The sequence below is a fragment of the Pieris rapae genome, chromosome 11 (genome assembly GCF_905147795.1).
Source record: "Pieris rapae chromosome 11, ilPieRapa1.1, whole genome shotgun sequence".
Classification (NCBI taxonomy): domain Eukaryota; kingdom Metazoa; phylum Arthropoda; class Insecta; order Lepidoptera; family Pieridae; genus Pieris; species Pieris rapae.
Window position 1 is genome coordinate 5,896,584 of NC_059519.1, and position 15,416 is coordinate 5,911,999.

General features: G+C 31.4%; 1 protein-coding gene across 1 annotated transcript in view; it reads left to right on the plus strand.

Annotated features, from left to right (window-relative positions):
- LOC110994140 (octopamine receptor Oamb) overlaps positions 1-15,083 on the plus strand; it is a 69,938-nt gene extending 54,855 nt beyond the window's left edge. Inside the window, exons 3-10 of the mRNA XM_022260651.2 lie at positions 722-864; positions 9,624-9,860; positions 12,132-12,336; positions 12,593-12,740; positions 12,970-13,237; positions 13,450-13,667; positions 13,929-14,090; positions 14,367-15,083. Coding sequence (XP_022116343.1) covers positions 722-864; positions 9,624-9,860; positions 12,132-12,336; positions 12,593-12,740; positions 12,970-13,237; positions 13,450-13,667; positions 13,929-14,090; positions 14,367-14,370 — 1,385 coding nt within the window. The 3' untranslated portion in view covers positions 14,371-15,083. The remainder of the gene's footprint in view (positions 1-721; positions 865-9,623; positions 9,861-12,131; positions 12,337-12,592; positions 12,741-12,969; positions 13,238-13,449; positions 13,668-13,928; positions 14,091-14,366) is intronic.
- Positions 15,084-15,416: the final 333 nt, after the last annotated feature.

The window sequence follows — 15,416 nt, forward strand, 5'->3', positions numbered from 1 at the left end:
AACAAAAATAAGAAACGCCGCGTAAAGCACGTTCGTCTTTAAGCAGCCTATTTCTATTTTATTTAAAGCATAATAATGGAGCCTAGTATCTGTTGTTTTTGCACTCAGACAGTTTTCAAGAGGACTTTGTTTTGAAAGTTATTATTATTTATGTAATTATAGCATCAAATCAACGTAAAATACCACTAGTATGTATTTCAAAAGGCACATGTACTTGTTTATAAATATAGTAGCGAAATTTTCGGTAGACTGAGGCTGTGTTGGGATGAAATTATCAAGGAGCTCGAAACAATAAGTGTTTCATATTAGACGCAAGCACGAGATATGTATTGGTATGGCGAAAGATATTGTGGAGGCTACGATCCATCAGAGGCTGTACAGTCATTGAAGATGAATAACCTTATAGAACCTGAACGTGAATGTATATTGGTTTTTTTAATTGATAGCGCAAATCCACAGAGAAGAAGAAATCTACAGTGGATATTAACATGTTTCGTATTAAAATAGTTTCAATACGAATCCTATGCGCGGTAAAAACAAGGTCTATTATTTATATAATCTGAGTAAAATAGCAGTGTGAAACCCTGATCTGGGTGAAAAAAAGGTGTTTCTAGATTAAGTAATAACTTTGATGTCTAGATCCGCTTTTCAAGATAATCCAATAAGCGAATTTCATTACAATTATTATTGCAACTTCACAATTAGCCTTTATTTCTTTCAGGAAACTGCCTAGTAATAGCTGCGGTCCTTTGCTCGTCAAAGTTGCGCAGTGTCACAAATCTTTTCATCGTATCGCTGGCAGTGGCTGACTTATTGGTCGGGCTTGCAGTGCTGCCTTTCTCGGCTACCAGGGAGGTGTTTAAGGTATTTAATAAGTACAGTAAAAAGCGACAATAAGCCCTTCGATACTTCTTGACTCACGTATTTAACTGATTATTTTCTCACGTTTTAGCCGCAAGTAGCTATTACTTATAGTAGGGTAAAAGCATAGTCCCCAATGGCTCAAATGTACAGTAGATTATACATTGAACTAGCACTTTGTAGTAAGATAATGAGGTAAATAACAGCTTCTAGACTCTAAGTATACATTTTGGCTTGGTCCTGGGAATAGCTTTGCATGCTTCAGAGTTACCTACCGTCTATCAATAAGTAACTAGTCTCTATATCCAAATTTGTTGTGGATAACATTTTATCGCTGTTTATTATATTTTTATTTTGAACAATATAAGGTACCATTACAGGTAAATGGAGTAAGTATTTAAATATATCACATACAAAATAATACAACCCCAATAAAACAGCAACCACCTACATCACCTCGATGGCTGCATGTCTTCCACAGTCCGTTTCACAAGGCATTTTCTTTTGCGAACTAGCGAACTGTGGAATCGACTACCGGTGGGGGTCACCTGAGAGATATGACCTCCAACTGTTCAAAATTCTAGTGTACTTCTCCAAAGGCCGGTAATGCACCTACTAAAAATGGGTGTCTATGGGTGATGACTGCCCCTTTTGGGCGTCCCGCAGGCTCGTTTGCCCCCCTATTATATAAAAAAACACAACAGTAAACCACAATAGATTTAAAAAATTACCAGAGGGGGAACTGATATGAAGCAAACCTTTTGTCAGTTCGCTTAACGTCTATTATTATCGCCTCCTAACGATCAGGAACCCTGAGGTGTAGACACTGGAGAACTGCCGAATTGGTTTCCTTATCACGAGTTAAGTTCGATGGTGGATGCTTTATGGAGATGTTTAAATAAAACTCTCGGTATGAAGCTGGGTAACAATTGACTTTAAAATATAAGTTTATAACTAACACAAAATTATTGCGACACTATCAAAAACAAGCTTAACTTATCGAAAAGTTCATAAATCTATACATACAATGGATAGTCCATTATCGGAAACAAAAATTTTAAAATACAATGTACAAGTGTGCTTAAAACTAAAGGGCTCCTATTGGCTTCAAGTTTAATGATTGTTTACATTTTGTTTTCGCTTCTAATTAGTAACAGTTGGGTTGCCTGGAAAAGATCGCTTGTTAGCGATAAGGCCGCCCGTTGCATCCCTTGTAATTTATATATATATTGTGTTATTTGTGTTTCTTTCTAGCAACGAAGTGTGTATAAATAAATAAATAAAATAACTAAAATATTTATATGTAATTTAACTAAAGTAGGGTTAAAAAAACACAAGTTTAAAAGATACAATATGATAAGCCCACAGTTATGGCGGCGTTAAATTATAACAGTTTTTTACTCCATTCCTCCTTCATTATTAAATGTTGTACGTTGAAGCAATAAGTAGTAAAAATTATATAGGCACTGGCTGAAAGTTGTGTATGGTGTACTTGTCATACGAATTTGGTAAGATTTTCGTTTATCATTTTGTTAATACTTGAGTGACAGATGTAGTATACATTAATTGTCACTCGAATATGACAATTATTCCTTTAATTATAAAGCATTATGTAAAATCTATGGATGCCATGTTTGTAAATATGTGGATATTTTGTATCTAAATGCGCCTATTTTAATTTAGTTGGTAGGTTTTTTTTGTTCTAGGTACATGGTTTTCACATATAATTAACAAATCAATGTATACGAAAATATTGTAAAACATTTAAAAGAGTAAGTATACAGTTTCTTGCCCATTCCTTTGCGTTTAATAGGCCTAATTGAAATAATTGATTTGACTAACATTGAATAGGTAGAAATGCAAACGTATAATTAATCTGACAACGAATAGGTGGTATATAATGTATACCTCTAGCTTTGTAATTTAGTAAATAATTAATTATTTCTAACAGAGTATGAAAGATGAAGTAAGAATTCTTTGTAAAGATACTTTCCAACTTTTACTTCTTTATTGGAAGACTTAATTATGCCATCAGTCAAGTTATTTGTATCAACGTCAGATAACGACTCTTGGAATTGAGAGCTAGGAAATAGAACCACAATCTTGTAGAAGTTTATTTAGTTCTATAACAAGCTGCAATCTTGTTTTAAAATGAGATATTTTTAGATCGAGTAAATGCACTGATTGACGGACGATAATTTTATAGTTTTTTCTCAGTGCAAATATGTACTTATTTCAAAATATTTTTTATTATAATATCGATGTGATGACAATCTATCGTAAGACAAGACGTGTCAGTAGTATATTTATTTGGATAAGAAATGATCACATGAACATCATGTTTATATTAAAACCTTAGCAATTATTAAATAACCATAGCATAACCCAACCAATAAATATAGAATATGCTTTGAATCTTATTAAGATGAAAAAATCCGTGCGTATCTTTTATTGTATATAAAGCGCATGAAACTTATATAAATATAAATTAGTTTTAGTTAGTTATTAATATTCTGTTTTTTATTTTTATTTTCTCTAGATTAAGGATCAAGTTTAGATTAACATAAATATGTGTATTTATATATATTTTTTATATAACTTCTGGTTCTTCTGGCACTTCTTGCACTCATCATTTTTATTTATTGTTGTCTTTTCTTACTAGGGTTGCCTGGAAGAGATCGCTTGTTAGCGATAAGGCCGCCCGTTGCATCCCTTGTAATTGTTATGTATTGTTTTATTTGTGTTTCTTTACAACGAAGTGTAAATAAATAAATAAATATATCATTGATATTGCGAAAAAGGAGCGAAATGTTAATTAGCGCTATATTAAACATAACGCTTCAATTGTTTTTCTATAACAAATGACAAGATCAAATCTCTCTATTAGATTGACCAAGTTTTTATTGGCAATATCAACTATAATTTTCGTTCCGTATATTTTTTATATGAACGTAAATCAAAGCAGAGTTTTCATTATGACTCTTAGATTTTACACATAATAAATGAAATATGAATCACTCTGTGAGTCAACTGTCAAACGACACGTAAAATATTACATCTGAATAAGCGATGGGCTTTATAACACTGCTATTTTTGATCGCGTGAATAAGCAAGGGATTAGCATCCACGAGACCGAAAATCTTTTAAACCCCTTGTATTTTGTAATAAAGTATTTAAAAAATGAAAAACATTGTCGTTACTAACAATAGGCTGGCCGCCATCTGGAGATCCTTTATGATATGTCATTGAATTGTGTGGTTTTAATCTTTACTGGTAATAATCAAAGAATATTTTCGTATAAGCACAATTGTCTTGACGTTCATAAGTGTACATTATGTTACCTATATTAATAAATGATTTTTTTACTTTGACTATTGTTTAGGCGGCAACAACATGAGTTGTTGGACAACTTACCAAATATGATTATAAAAAAATCGTGAATTAGATTAATTTATTGCGTGAAAGAAATATAGACCAATAATAATAATAAAATGATAACCTATGTTCTAAATTTAAATAAATCAAAAAAATGTAATTATTTTAAGGAATTTAGGATCAAGTTTGTTATAAGAGCTGGGAACCTGGGTGACACAGGTATTTTTACTTAAAAACGGTTCCCAAACCTTACACATAGGAATGCAAATGTACTTAAAATGTATAAACACTTTTTTATTTTACGATACATGTCCCAATATTAGGCATGTACATTACAGAAACATATATACAGAATAATATAAGTATATACTGAAATAATGAATACCATGAAATTATTCTACATGAAAAATTTCCACTGTGTTTTAAACTAATTAGACAGAAGGGCGTCGATATTTTTGCCTAATTAGTGCCGCTTATATCAATTCATTGGTGTAAAGTTCTTGTGAATTTATTTCTCACCAAAAAACGTTTAGTATAAGAATAATTTCTTTGACATTAATTGAACTTAGCATTGTCTATTATTAACGTAACTTTTACACATTAAAAGAAAAACACTTTTTTAACGGATTAAAGTTATATATTTTTGTATTTAAACCTATAATTTAAAATTGTGTTTAAATAATTATAATTAAAAGTGTTTTTCATTAATTGAACTTTGAAATTTGGTTATATTGTCAATTGCTATAGTTTCCATTTTTTCCCAATTCCTTTCAACTTCCATTAAGATTCAATTGAATCTATGAGGTTGCTTGAGCCATTTCAATTATTTTGTTCAAAAATAGATCTGATAGAATTCAGATTCAAGACACGAACTATTTGAGATAATCGTTTAAATATTTAAACTGAAAATATAAACTCACAATTATCGATAAAAATGAAGCCATTAATGGCTTAAGAACTTTAGTTCTATAAATCATTTATTAATGAAGATTGTTTTTTGAGATGAACATATCTATCTGTTCGTCTTGCAAGCTGTTGCTTCAAGTATGTAAGTTATAAGTCTCCTGACATGATTCCAAAAATTCTGGATAGTTCTAGTTCCAAAGTTCTGGTCGTATTCTAAATGTATTTTAAAACTACGATCGACATATCATGACAACAAGGCACTGTGTACTGTGTACGTCTCAAAACACACTTTCATTTACAAAGAAGGAACCAGTATCAAAATCATGATAAAAGACATAAATAGTGCGTGGATTCCCTCCGCGCGGAAGAAGTGAAACTTCGTAATGTGGACATGAAAAAAGAAAAGGGTCGAAATAGATTTTCTGTGAAATCAAAGTGTTTTTTTAAGACTAACTTTATTAACATTTCTTACAATTCACGAACAATTGTGAATCTTTGTAAATGAAATAATGAATATTATGAATAAAAATAGATCAACAAGTACGCATTTCAGCTTATTTTACGACGTTTACGCTGTTTACTTCGCTGCATAGCAATCCATGCGCATGTGCTTGAGATCTACCAACTAACTCTCTTTCTCTCTCCTTCTTTCTATCTTTTTGTATATTTCTTTCTCTCTCCCTCTTGCGTTGAATTCGCGTTGCTAACGCTCACGCTATACCTGTAACAGTAAACTAAGCGCATGCGTTCGAGTGCCACGCATTTCAGATTTCAGTCTCTATCTGTCTCTTTCTATTTTCCCTCCACAGGAGCGTTAAACGTTAAACGCAACCTTGTTGGAAGTTGCATTAGAAGTTTCACTTCAACAAGAATAATAAACTTACTTTCAGAAAATACTTAAAACTATGATATTATTAACACCGAGTTATTTTCCATATTAGCTATTAAACTAAAACGAAAAATGTATGTACATCTTAAGACTTGTACCACATATTACCATTTGCATTGTCACAGACAGATAGAGCAAAACGTTTCCGCCTGTGAGAATCAGCTCTTTGTTGGTGAGATGGGACTTGTATATTTATATTACGTCTTCTGTAGTAAGCGGTGAAAATAATGTTATGGTGAAAACCGGAAGCAGAATAACAAAAGCTACCTTTTCGACGTAGATTATTGTATATTCAATGATGGTTTTTACTTCTAAACGAGTAGGTGATTAACCTTCCACACCTGATTATCGCAATCCATAAGAAATGTTCAGATGTGATCGGGTAGCTGGCAAATCAATTAACGATTTAAAAAATATATATATCTGGTATTAAACGTCTAAATTACTCTGTAAAATCTATTAGGGACTATATAACTATTGTTTGACGAGAAATCAATTTTTTTTGCTCTGCTTACATTAAAAAAACCAACGCTTGTCAGTTATGGAATAGAGAATGTACTCTGTGTACACACTTATACACTACATACGTGGCATCTCTCAATATGCATAAGCCGCCATAGTCGAATAACCCTTAATACAAAACTAGGACAGAATACTCATTTATGACGATAAAACGTACCTATAATGCACATTGCTAGACTACGATATGATTTTTACTTAAACAATAGATACCTAACTATCAACAAAACTATTATCTTCAATTCAGTCAATACTAAGCTATAGAGATCTTTTAATTTTAACAGACTGTAAACGAAACTGTCATATCAAACTTACAGCATTTGTGAAGACATTTTTAAGTGAAATTAAAAAAATAAGCTAGATTATTTTGTCAGACATAGTTTTTTGACATTTTGTATATATTAAAAAGTACCTTAAACGTTTTGTTATCCAAATAATTAGTTTTTAATTTAAGGAGCTATCTATCTTAACCCCCGACTAAAGTAAAGTAACCCTTAATAAATCTCTGAGAATTTATAGTTTTAGAAGACAAAGGGTCTTTTGGACCCGTACGATTTTCTTATACCTAATGTTATGTCAAAAATGTATTTGTGTAACCTATTTCACTGTAGGTAAATTTTATTAACGTTATTGCGTTGTATATTAGCTTACAGACGTCAAACTTGATTTTTAATCGGCTTAGGAAATCTATTTTGTATCCTATATACAAAACTTACTTACTACGTTTTTTGCCGCCGGCTTTTGTATGTTATTTGATGATTCATTCTATTTTATTTTTATAACATGGAGTGTTAAAATGTATACTAAGAAATATGCAATGTCAAAAAAAATCGTTCCTCATACAATCAGTGCTCAATATTAAATCTAGAACATGCTTGATTTAACATAATTTTATATCAAAAAAGACTTAGGCGTTCGTAGGAAACTCGCCACAGGTTTAAGCAATAATACTCTCCAAATGGTTTCAAAATTATAACGCTAAACATGGCACGTATTAATATTCATTCATTACTGCGATAGAATTAAATCATGGTAACAGCTGTTAATTCGTAAGCCCGTACCATGTTATTTCGATTTTAACAAATGCAACCACAATTCTAGACTCATTGGCGCCAGACAGTCGTCCGCCTTAAAAAGGGTTCCAACGAGAATATTTGCTGCTCAGGTGTTATCACAGAAAAGATTATTACTTATTTCATTTTGGTCATAGATTATACTAAAACGACTAGATTTTTTTGACGAGAATATTTGCTGCTCAGGTGTTATCACAGAAAAGATTATTACTTATTTCATTTTGGTCATAGATTATACTAAAACGACTAGATTGATTTCCTAAAAAATCTATTACTATATATAAGTATCATAAAAATTATAGGTACTTAAAAGTATTTAAATTATATAGGTATTCTTGATTTATAGATAGATATATTTTATCTTTATACTGGCTGACCCGGTTAACTTCGTTGAGCCATACTGTGTAATAATATCTTTGTTACTTTAGTTAAACTTATTTTAAAATCTCATTAAGGCAATAATATTATTACAACGTTTTTTGCAAATACGGAAATGTTTTATTGCTTGCACATTGCGAAAGAAGAATGGCAGTTTTACACATCAGGCCTCTTCTATTTAGAGCCAATATGGCGATACTGCAAGTTAAAGCGCTTTCTGATATACATCAATTTTTGGGTATAACATACCTACATTCGATCACGATCAAAGCTTGGTTATGCATCTCGTTTTACTTTATTCACTTCAAGATCAGAGTTTCTTGAACTGACACGAATTCGACGGAAAATGATGCGTAGTTTCAACAGATTCTGTTCGTATTCGAAAAATTAATATATTTATGAATTGTTATTTGATAACTTATCCCATCATTTTATGACATATTCTGTTATTCGGACAGGAGAATAATGCACCAAAAAAGATAAAAATAATATCGGTCCAGCCGATCTTGCTATTCTACTCAATTACAGTAAGATAAATCAAGTTGAAAGTAATTCTTAAACGCGCTTTTAGAATAATTATTTACAATTAATGATTAACCAACACTTATCGCGAAAAAATAAATGTTTAATGGTTAAAATTTTAAAAATAAGGTTACAAGCAGTATTGACATAACTAATTCTTTTTTTAATCTAATATGTACTTAGTAGACTGTTTTCCTTGTATTTACATTTAAGTAAGAATTCAAAACTTTGACGTTATTTTGATGGCCTAGTGAAAATATTGAAAAGGACAAAATCAGTCGAATTAGTGATTTATTGTGAGTGCACGTTTCTTATGTTAAATAGTGATACATGAATAAAAAAGTACACAAAAACAGCGCTAGAAAAAAGACACTTCTTGGACACTTTATTTTATTAAATTAGGTTACATTTAAAATACTTATTTATATGTCTTTGTGTAGAGACAATTTATGAAAAACAAAAAATATTGATAGCTTATGTAAAACATTAGTTGTACTTAAATTATGTCACAGCAAATGTTACTAAAATCTACCAATCGCGTACCAATAACTCAAACTTACCATTCGTTCGAGTTACGATAGTAAGGTAAATCTGATTAAATTGTTAAGCTCAATGTTTACCCATGCTCTGCCGTGCCATTCTGACTTCAGCGTACGGTAAATTTATAAATTATGTAATAAGAGGGTAGACTGAGCGCGTTTGTACATTAAAAATATTGCTCGTTATAGAGAAGACATTGAAACTTTAAAATTGTTTATCTCTCAGTTCAATACTCTAAAAACCTTGGCTCTAACAACAGCAATGGCTGTATGTATTTTACGTTTATAGTAAAAGGTGTAGATTCACTTCATTTAAACTACGTACTCGAGTGGCGTTTTGCAATTCTAACAGACAAAAGACACTAAAAATATTGCAATGGCTCCTTTTTTGATGCATTTGGGAATACAATAGTTATAAAACTACATACAATGTATTGTGGTACGAATAGAAGACTGACCACGGTCTTGCCTTCAAATTTATAACTGTTTACACGGGGATTTCAAACACACAATATGTTTCTAAAAATAGATTTTTATTTATGAGCATGGTTTAAATTTCAGGTATGGATTTTCGGAGACGTCTGGTGTTCAGTCTGGCTGGCTGTCGACGTCTGGATGTGTACTGCATCCATTCTAAACCTATGCGCTATATCTCTGGACAGATATGTAGCTGTGACCAGACCAGTCAGCTATCCATCCATTATGAGCAAGAAACGCGCCAAAGCGTTAATAGCTGGCGTCTGGGTTCTCTCCTTTGTAATTTGCTTCCCTCCGCTGGTTGGATGGAAAGATAAGAGAGTGAGTATTGACTTTGTCCCGCCTAAAAAACAATCATTTCTTATTGAAGGGTTTTTAAATCTGACATTTATATTGCCTATAAAGTTATATTACAATGGAAAAGTAAAGGGATAATTTAGGCTTCAAGTGTGCGATGATTGCTGAGATTTGGTTTACGCTTCTAATTATTTACTAATATATATATGTAACTAAACTAAAGTAAGGTTACATAACCAGTGCTACAACCTTTCTTGGCCTCAGATTTCTGTATGTGTTTCACGATCATTTGTCAATCTAATAGGCAAGTAGGTAATCAGCCTTTTTGGGTCTAAGGCAAGATGGTTTGGTTAAATACCCACGAAAGTGCACAGTCGGGGTTCGAATCAACGGATGAGAGTCCCACGTAGCCACTAGGCTAACACTTCTCATAATCATAGGAGTTAAAATAGTTCGAATATATAAAATCTTTTTGAGCTATATTAGTTCTTATATCGAATACGTTAATATACTTCTTATATAACGTCATGCTACGTACGACTACATGGCTGATCTTCTAAGTTTTTAGAGTTCACAGTATTTTTCAAATCTTTTCCAAATACATCCTAAAAATTATGTTAAGTATTATGATTTATTAGTAATAATGAAATAATTGAAAGAACTAAACCCATTCTGTAACGAGTAAATTTGTAACTAAAAGTTATTAATATTTAATCGCTTATAAGACGTTAATAAATTGTATAGTAGAAAATTAAATTAGGATAACATTACCTAATACGGGTAGTATTATATGACTGCAATTATATATTGACTAGAATGAAATTCATATACCTAAAGTCTCCATATTGTTATATAAACCTATCATAAAATTAGGTTTGCACTGTTAGATTTGGATATTTCTGGAAATCGTAATACGCCGATTTATCTTGTTTTCATTGTGATTTCACGAAAATCTGGGATAATCTGTTCTTTTGTGTTTAAATGGCCGTTAATAATACTTAACGTTAGCTGAAATCTTTTTAGATGGTTTATTCATTTTTCCTTAAAATACCAAATTTATAGCTAAGAAAAAAATCATATGACACGATCTACTTCACAACGATGCCGTAGGTAATAGAAAACATTTTCCACATTCTATGTATACTTTGACTTTACATTATAAAATAAAAAAAATATATATAGTTAGTTTAAATTGTAAGTTCTTTCAACTATTATTCTAGCGTTTATTGCATTTTCTTATTAAAACCTTTGAAAATCCCTCGTATTGTAACTTTTTACATAAAACATGCATCTTAAAAATAATAATTAAAAGCGACCAGTATGTTTTCTTTTGTCTACAAAGAAAAAGATGCTGAAAAGAACTGTGACATAACAATAGCTTACAACAAACAAAAGCGTCTAAGTTTTAATCGGAATAGTGAAAATTAATTTTAATAAGAAAAAGAACGCCTGCTTTAATAACAAATTTATATTTGCTCTTTGAAACAAACAGTGGCTCGACTTTGCAAATACTTATATGCATTACCCGTTTTACTAATACTCGTATACCTACTCGTAGATTAAGTCAAGACTCGCATACTCATTGTATAGAATAATAGTGAGTATATTACTTTAAGCATAGATGGTACCAAAATAAGAAAACGTATTCGAGTTTATATTAAATTTTATTCATGAAAACAATTCGTGACAGTTATTATGATTGTTCCATCAACCATGTAGAAACGTTAGTGGGTCAATTTCAAATCTAAGAATCTTGATCATTATTATAGGTAATATAAAGAAATATATAAATTAAAGATGCTTTATTAATTTCTTCTGAATAGTTTTTTATTTAATAAATTGTCTCTTCACACGTAAGTTTACAGTAAGTAACTTCACAAGTAAGTTTACAGTCTCTATTACGTTGAAGACACTCTGATCTTGTGTACTATTTTTTCCAAGCATATCTAATGTAGATATTGTATAAAAAGTAACCAAATTTAGGGGTTTAAAAGGTTGACATGTGCGATCTACGAATCCCAATTGTTAGCAGGCTTTATTTGAAACAGTTTCAATGTGTTCATGTCAATTCAATGTTCAAAATGAAGTCACATACGTCTTTTATTTCCTTCATTTTATGGTTTATTTTCTATGTATTGTCATTTCGCGATTTTTTTTATATCTATTTATTATTTGCATTAATTATTATTGTTAGATTTATACAAGATCAATTAGTTAAGGTTAGCGAAACCCCATCAAGGTATTCCATGGTAGCTAATATTTTAACAGACTTAATAATAATATTACTAATTTCAGCCAGCGGATGCTTTGAATTCCCAAGAGATACATCCTCCCTGCCCTTGGACCTGTGAGCTGACTAATGACGCAGGGTACGTGGTTTACTCTGCGCTGGGTTCCTTCTATATACCAATGTTTGTGATGCTATTCTTCTACTGGAGAATTTATAAGGCTGCTGTAAGAACGACAAAGGCCATTAATCAAGGTTTTAGGACCACCAAAGGTAAGTGTTCTACGTTAAAGTAAATTTTTATTAATTCTAAAATTTATAACTAGACGATTATTATGAATATTTAAAGTTTGGAAAATTGTTTGCTATTAATAATTTAACGTATTATTATCTGGTAAATAAAAACTTCTGATAGTCAATGAACGGGCTTGCTCAAAGGATACCTACAGCAGTTCATATCAGTGTACTGCGTGATATCTGAAGCTTTCTTATATTTTTTTATAAAACAAAATACATATTACTATTTCAGGATTAGGAAACCGTTTTGATGATAATCGTCTTACTCTGCGAATACACCGAGGCCGAGGTTCTGCAAGACCCCATGGCTCACCGCTTTCTACAGCATCTAATCACTCAACCAGTACTTCATTGAGTGCTTCCCCAGAGAGGTTACGAAGGTAAACTATTAAATAACATAAAATATCCCCTTTAATACTCCAAGCGATGTACTTTACTAGATCCTGCAGTTCTGGATTTATTGGTCAGTTTTTTATAAATTTTAAATCTACAACCTTATCAATTGTTACAAATATTAAGCAAAAAAGCAATTTTATCAATGTTTAGTATTACTATACTAAACATTGATAAAATTGCTTTTTTAATTATTAAATATTCTAATTATTTCAGGCATTCCAGCGCTCGCCGGGCACACGAAAAGATCAAGATTTCCATTTCATACCCGTCATCGGAACAGATATGTCCATTGGAGAACTCCAGGTCCCCCAGCAGATCTCCTAGTCCTTCATTATATGCTGTACACTATGAGAGAGATGGAAGAGAGCTCACGGAGAGCAGACTGAGGGTTAGACCTCATCTTACACCGGGAACCCTGTATGATGAATTAGAGGACAAGCCTAGAACGAGACGAATGGGAAAAAGAAATATTAAAGCGCAGGTAAACACTGAAGACCATGTAGGAACTTTAATACTTAATCTTCTGAGTCTTTTTGAAATTTTATTTAATTTTTTGAAACTTTATTTCAATGTATTATTGACGATGGAGGATACATTGAATTTACGCGTAATATAACTATTATTATATAAGTGCTTATGAATGTTATACTGCTTATTTTTTAAATAATTTTATATTTATATTATATGTTTAAGGTGAAAAGATTCCGAATGGAGACGAAAGCAGCAAAGACACTGGGCATCATTGTAGGAGGTTTTGTATTTTGCTGGCTGCCATTCTTCAGTGTGTATGTAGTGCGAGCGTTTTGCGGTGACTGTGTAACACCAATCATTTTCGCAATACTATTTTGGCTGGGTTACTGCAACTCGGCAATAAATCCTCTTATTTACGCACTGTTTTCTAAAGATTTTAGGTGAGTAGGAATTTTATTATTATGTAGCAATCATTTAATTTACATGTCTAAAACTCTAAGCCACTTGTTGATAAAATAAGATATTTAAAATCCTTACAGCGTTTTACGTCTTTCCAAATTGGTTTCATAACAGGTTTTTTTTTTTATAAAGTACCTACCACACATTTATTTTTCTCAAAATGATGCTGCCTCCTCTCAATGTTAAATGGTTTATTTATGAGGATTACTTTTATTAATAATATAATATAATATTATTTTCAGATTCGCCTTCAAGAGGATAATATGTAAGTGTTTCTGTGCTGGCGGCGGCTCGAGGCGGGAGTCAGATGGCGCTGACGCCACAGTAACGGTCCGAAGGACCAGACCTGCGCATGGCCATTCGCACTCATTAGATGAAGACGCGCCCATGGCTAACAATAATAGGTACAATACATATTATACTAATTGTATGTCAAGTTATTGCTATGTAAATTTAAAAAAGATTCAATTTATAAGTCTGAATAAGTATTGCTTATGAATGTTAACCCTTGAAGAAAAAAAGAGTCTGAACTTCGATGTGTCGGCATCATGGCTTCTGATCGAGGTTGAATTGAACCAAGTAGTTCTTAGACATAGTTTTCGAAAACCAGATCAGTCGTTTCGGGATTTACTGAAATAAAGTGGTGGTGGTGGAAAAATCAGTGGTGTTGTTTGTTTCAGGTGACGTCAACCATTGCGACGGCAAAATGCTCATTTCCAAACGACCGTCGCGTGTGTATAGACTACTATAGATAGACTTTAGTTAGTAGTTTTTTTGTAGGTATAAGAAAAATATATGTGAATTGTAATTAATGTTAAATAAACTATGTAAAGATGTAAAGCACCATTCTAAATGTTGTAGTATAGATAAATTGTATGATTATAGTACGTATTTATATGTATTCCTGTCAGTGTAAATCTCAAAACACATCGGACGCATCTATGGGACGAACAAAGAATTTAAAATGAAGGATATATAATTCGGTACTACGCTCATACGTCCCACTCCTTTAGAGTTTAGGCTCTGCAGAGTACTAACTCTGTAACTTCTTTAGCGACAGCAATACCGACTTTTTTGTATGAAAATTAGCTGTATTTACGCAAATATCATTATGGGAATAAGAGAAAAGCCCAAATCATGTAGGTACAAATGACTATCAGACTCCAAATAGTTACGAAATGGGACGGAATATAGATAACTATTTGACGGTTTAAGTATGATTATAAATAGCACTACTACTTTATTTGATGTTAAATGTTGTTAAAAGGTTGTATAATTAAATTTTTTGTACAAACAGGGATCTAGTCAAATTTATGACAAGCATTATAGTCATAAGTAAAAAATACCTATAGTTAAGAAAGAGATATTAAAATATCTTGTTTTTTGTTACAATATTAATCTAGTCTTGATATAAGCATATAAAATAATGTTTAGGTAATTATAACACCTCATCTATTTTTTTCAAAAGAATATTTAAACACTTTCTACAATATTGTCTCTTAAGACAATATTTTTATTTGAAATTGCAATAAAAGACTTTCATGATATTATTATTTGACTGAAATTCAACTGAAGTTCAACTTTTATACTGATTTGGTCTTAAGATGTAGTTAAAATAATTAGTAAATAATACAAGTAATTAAAAACAGGTGTCTATATCAATCAAAGCAATACAATTTATACCTTACTTCAGTTTGTAAATATTAGTAAATATAATATTTAGCATAAAA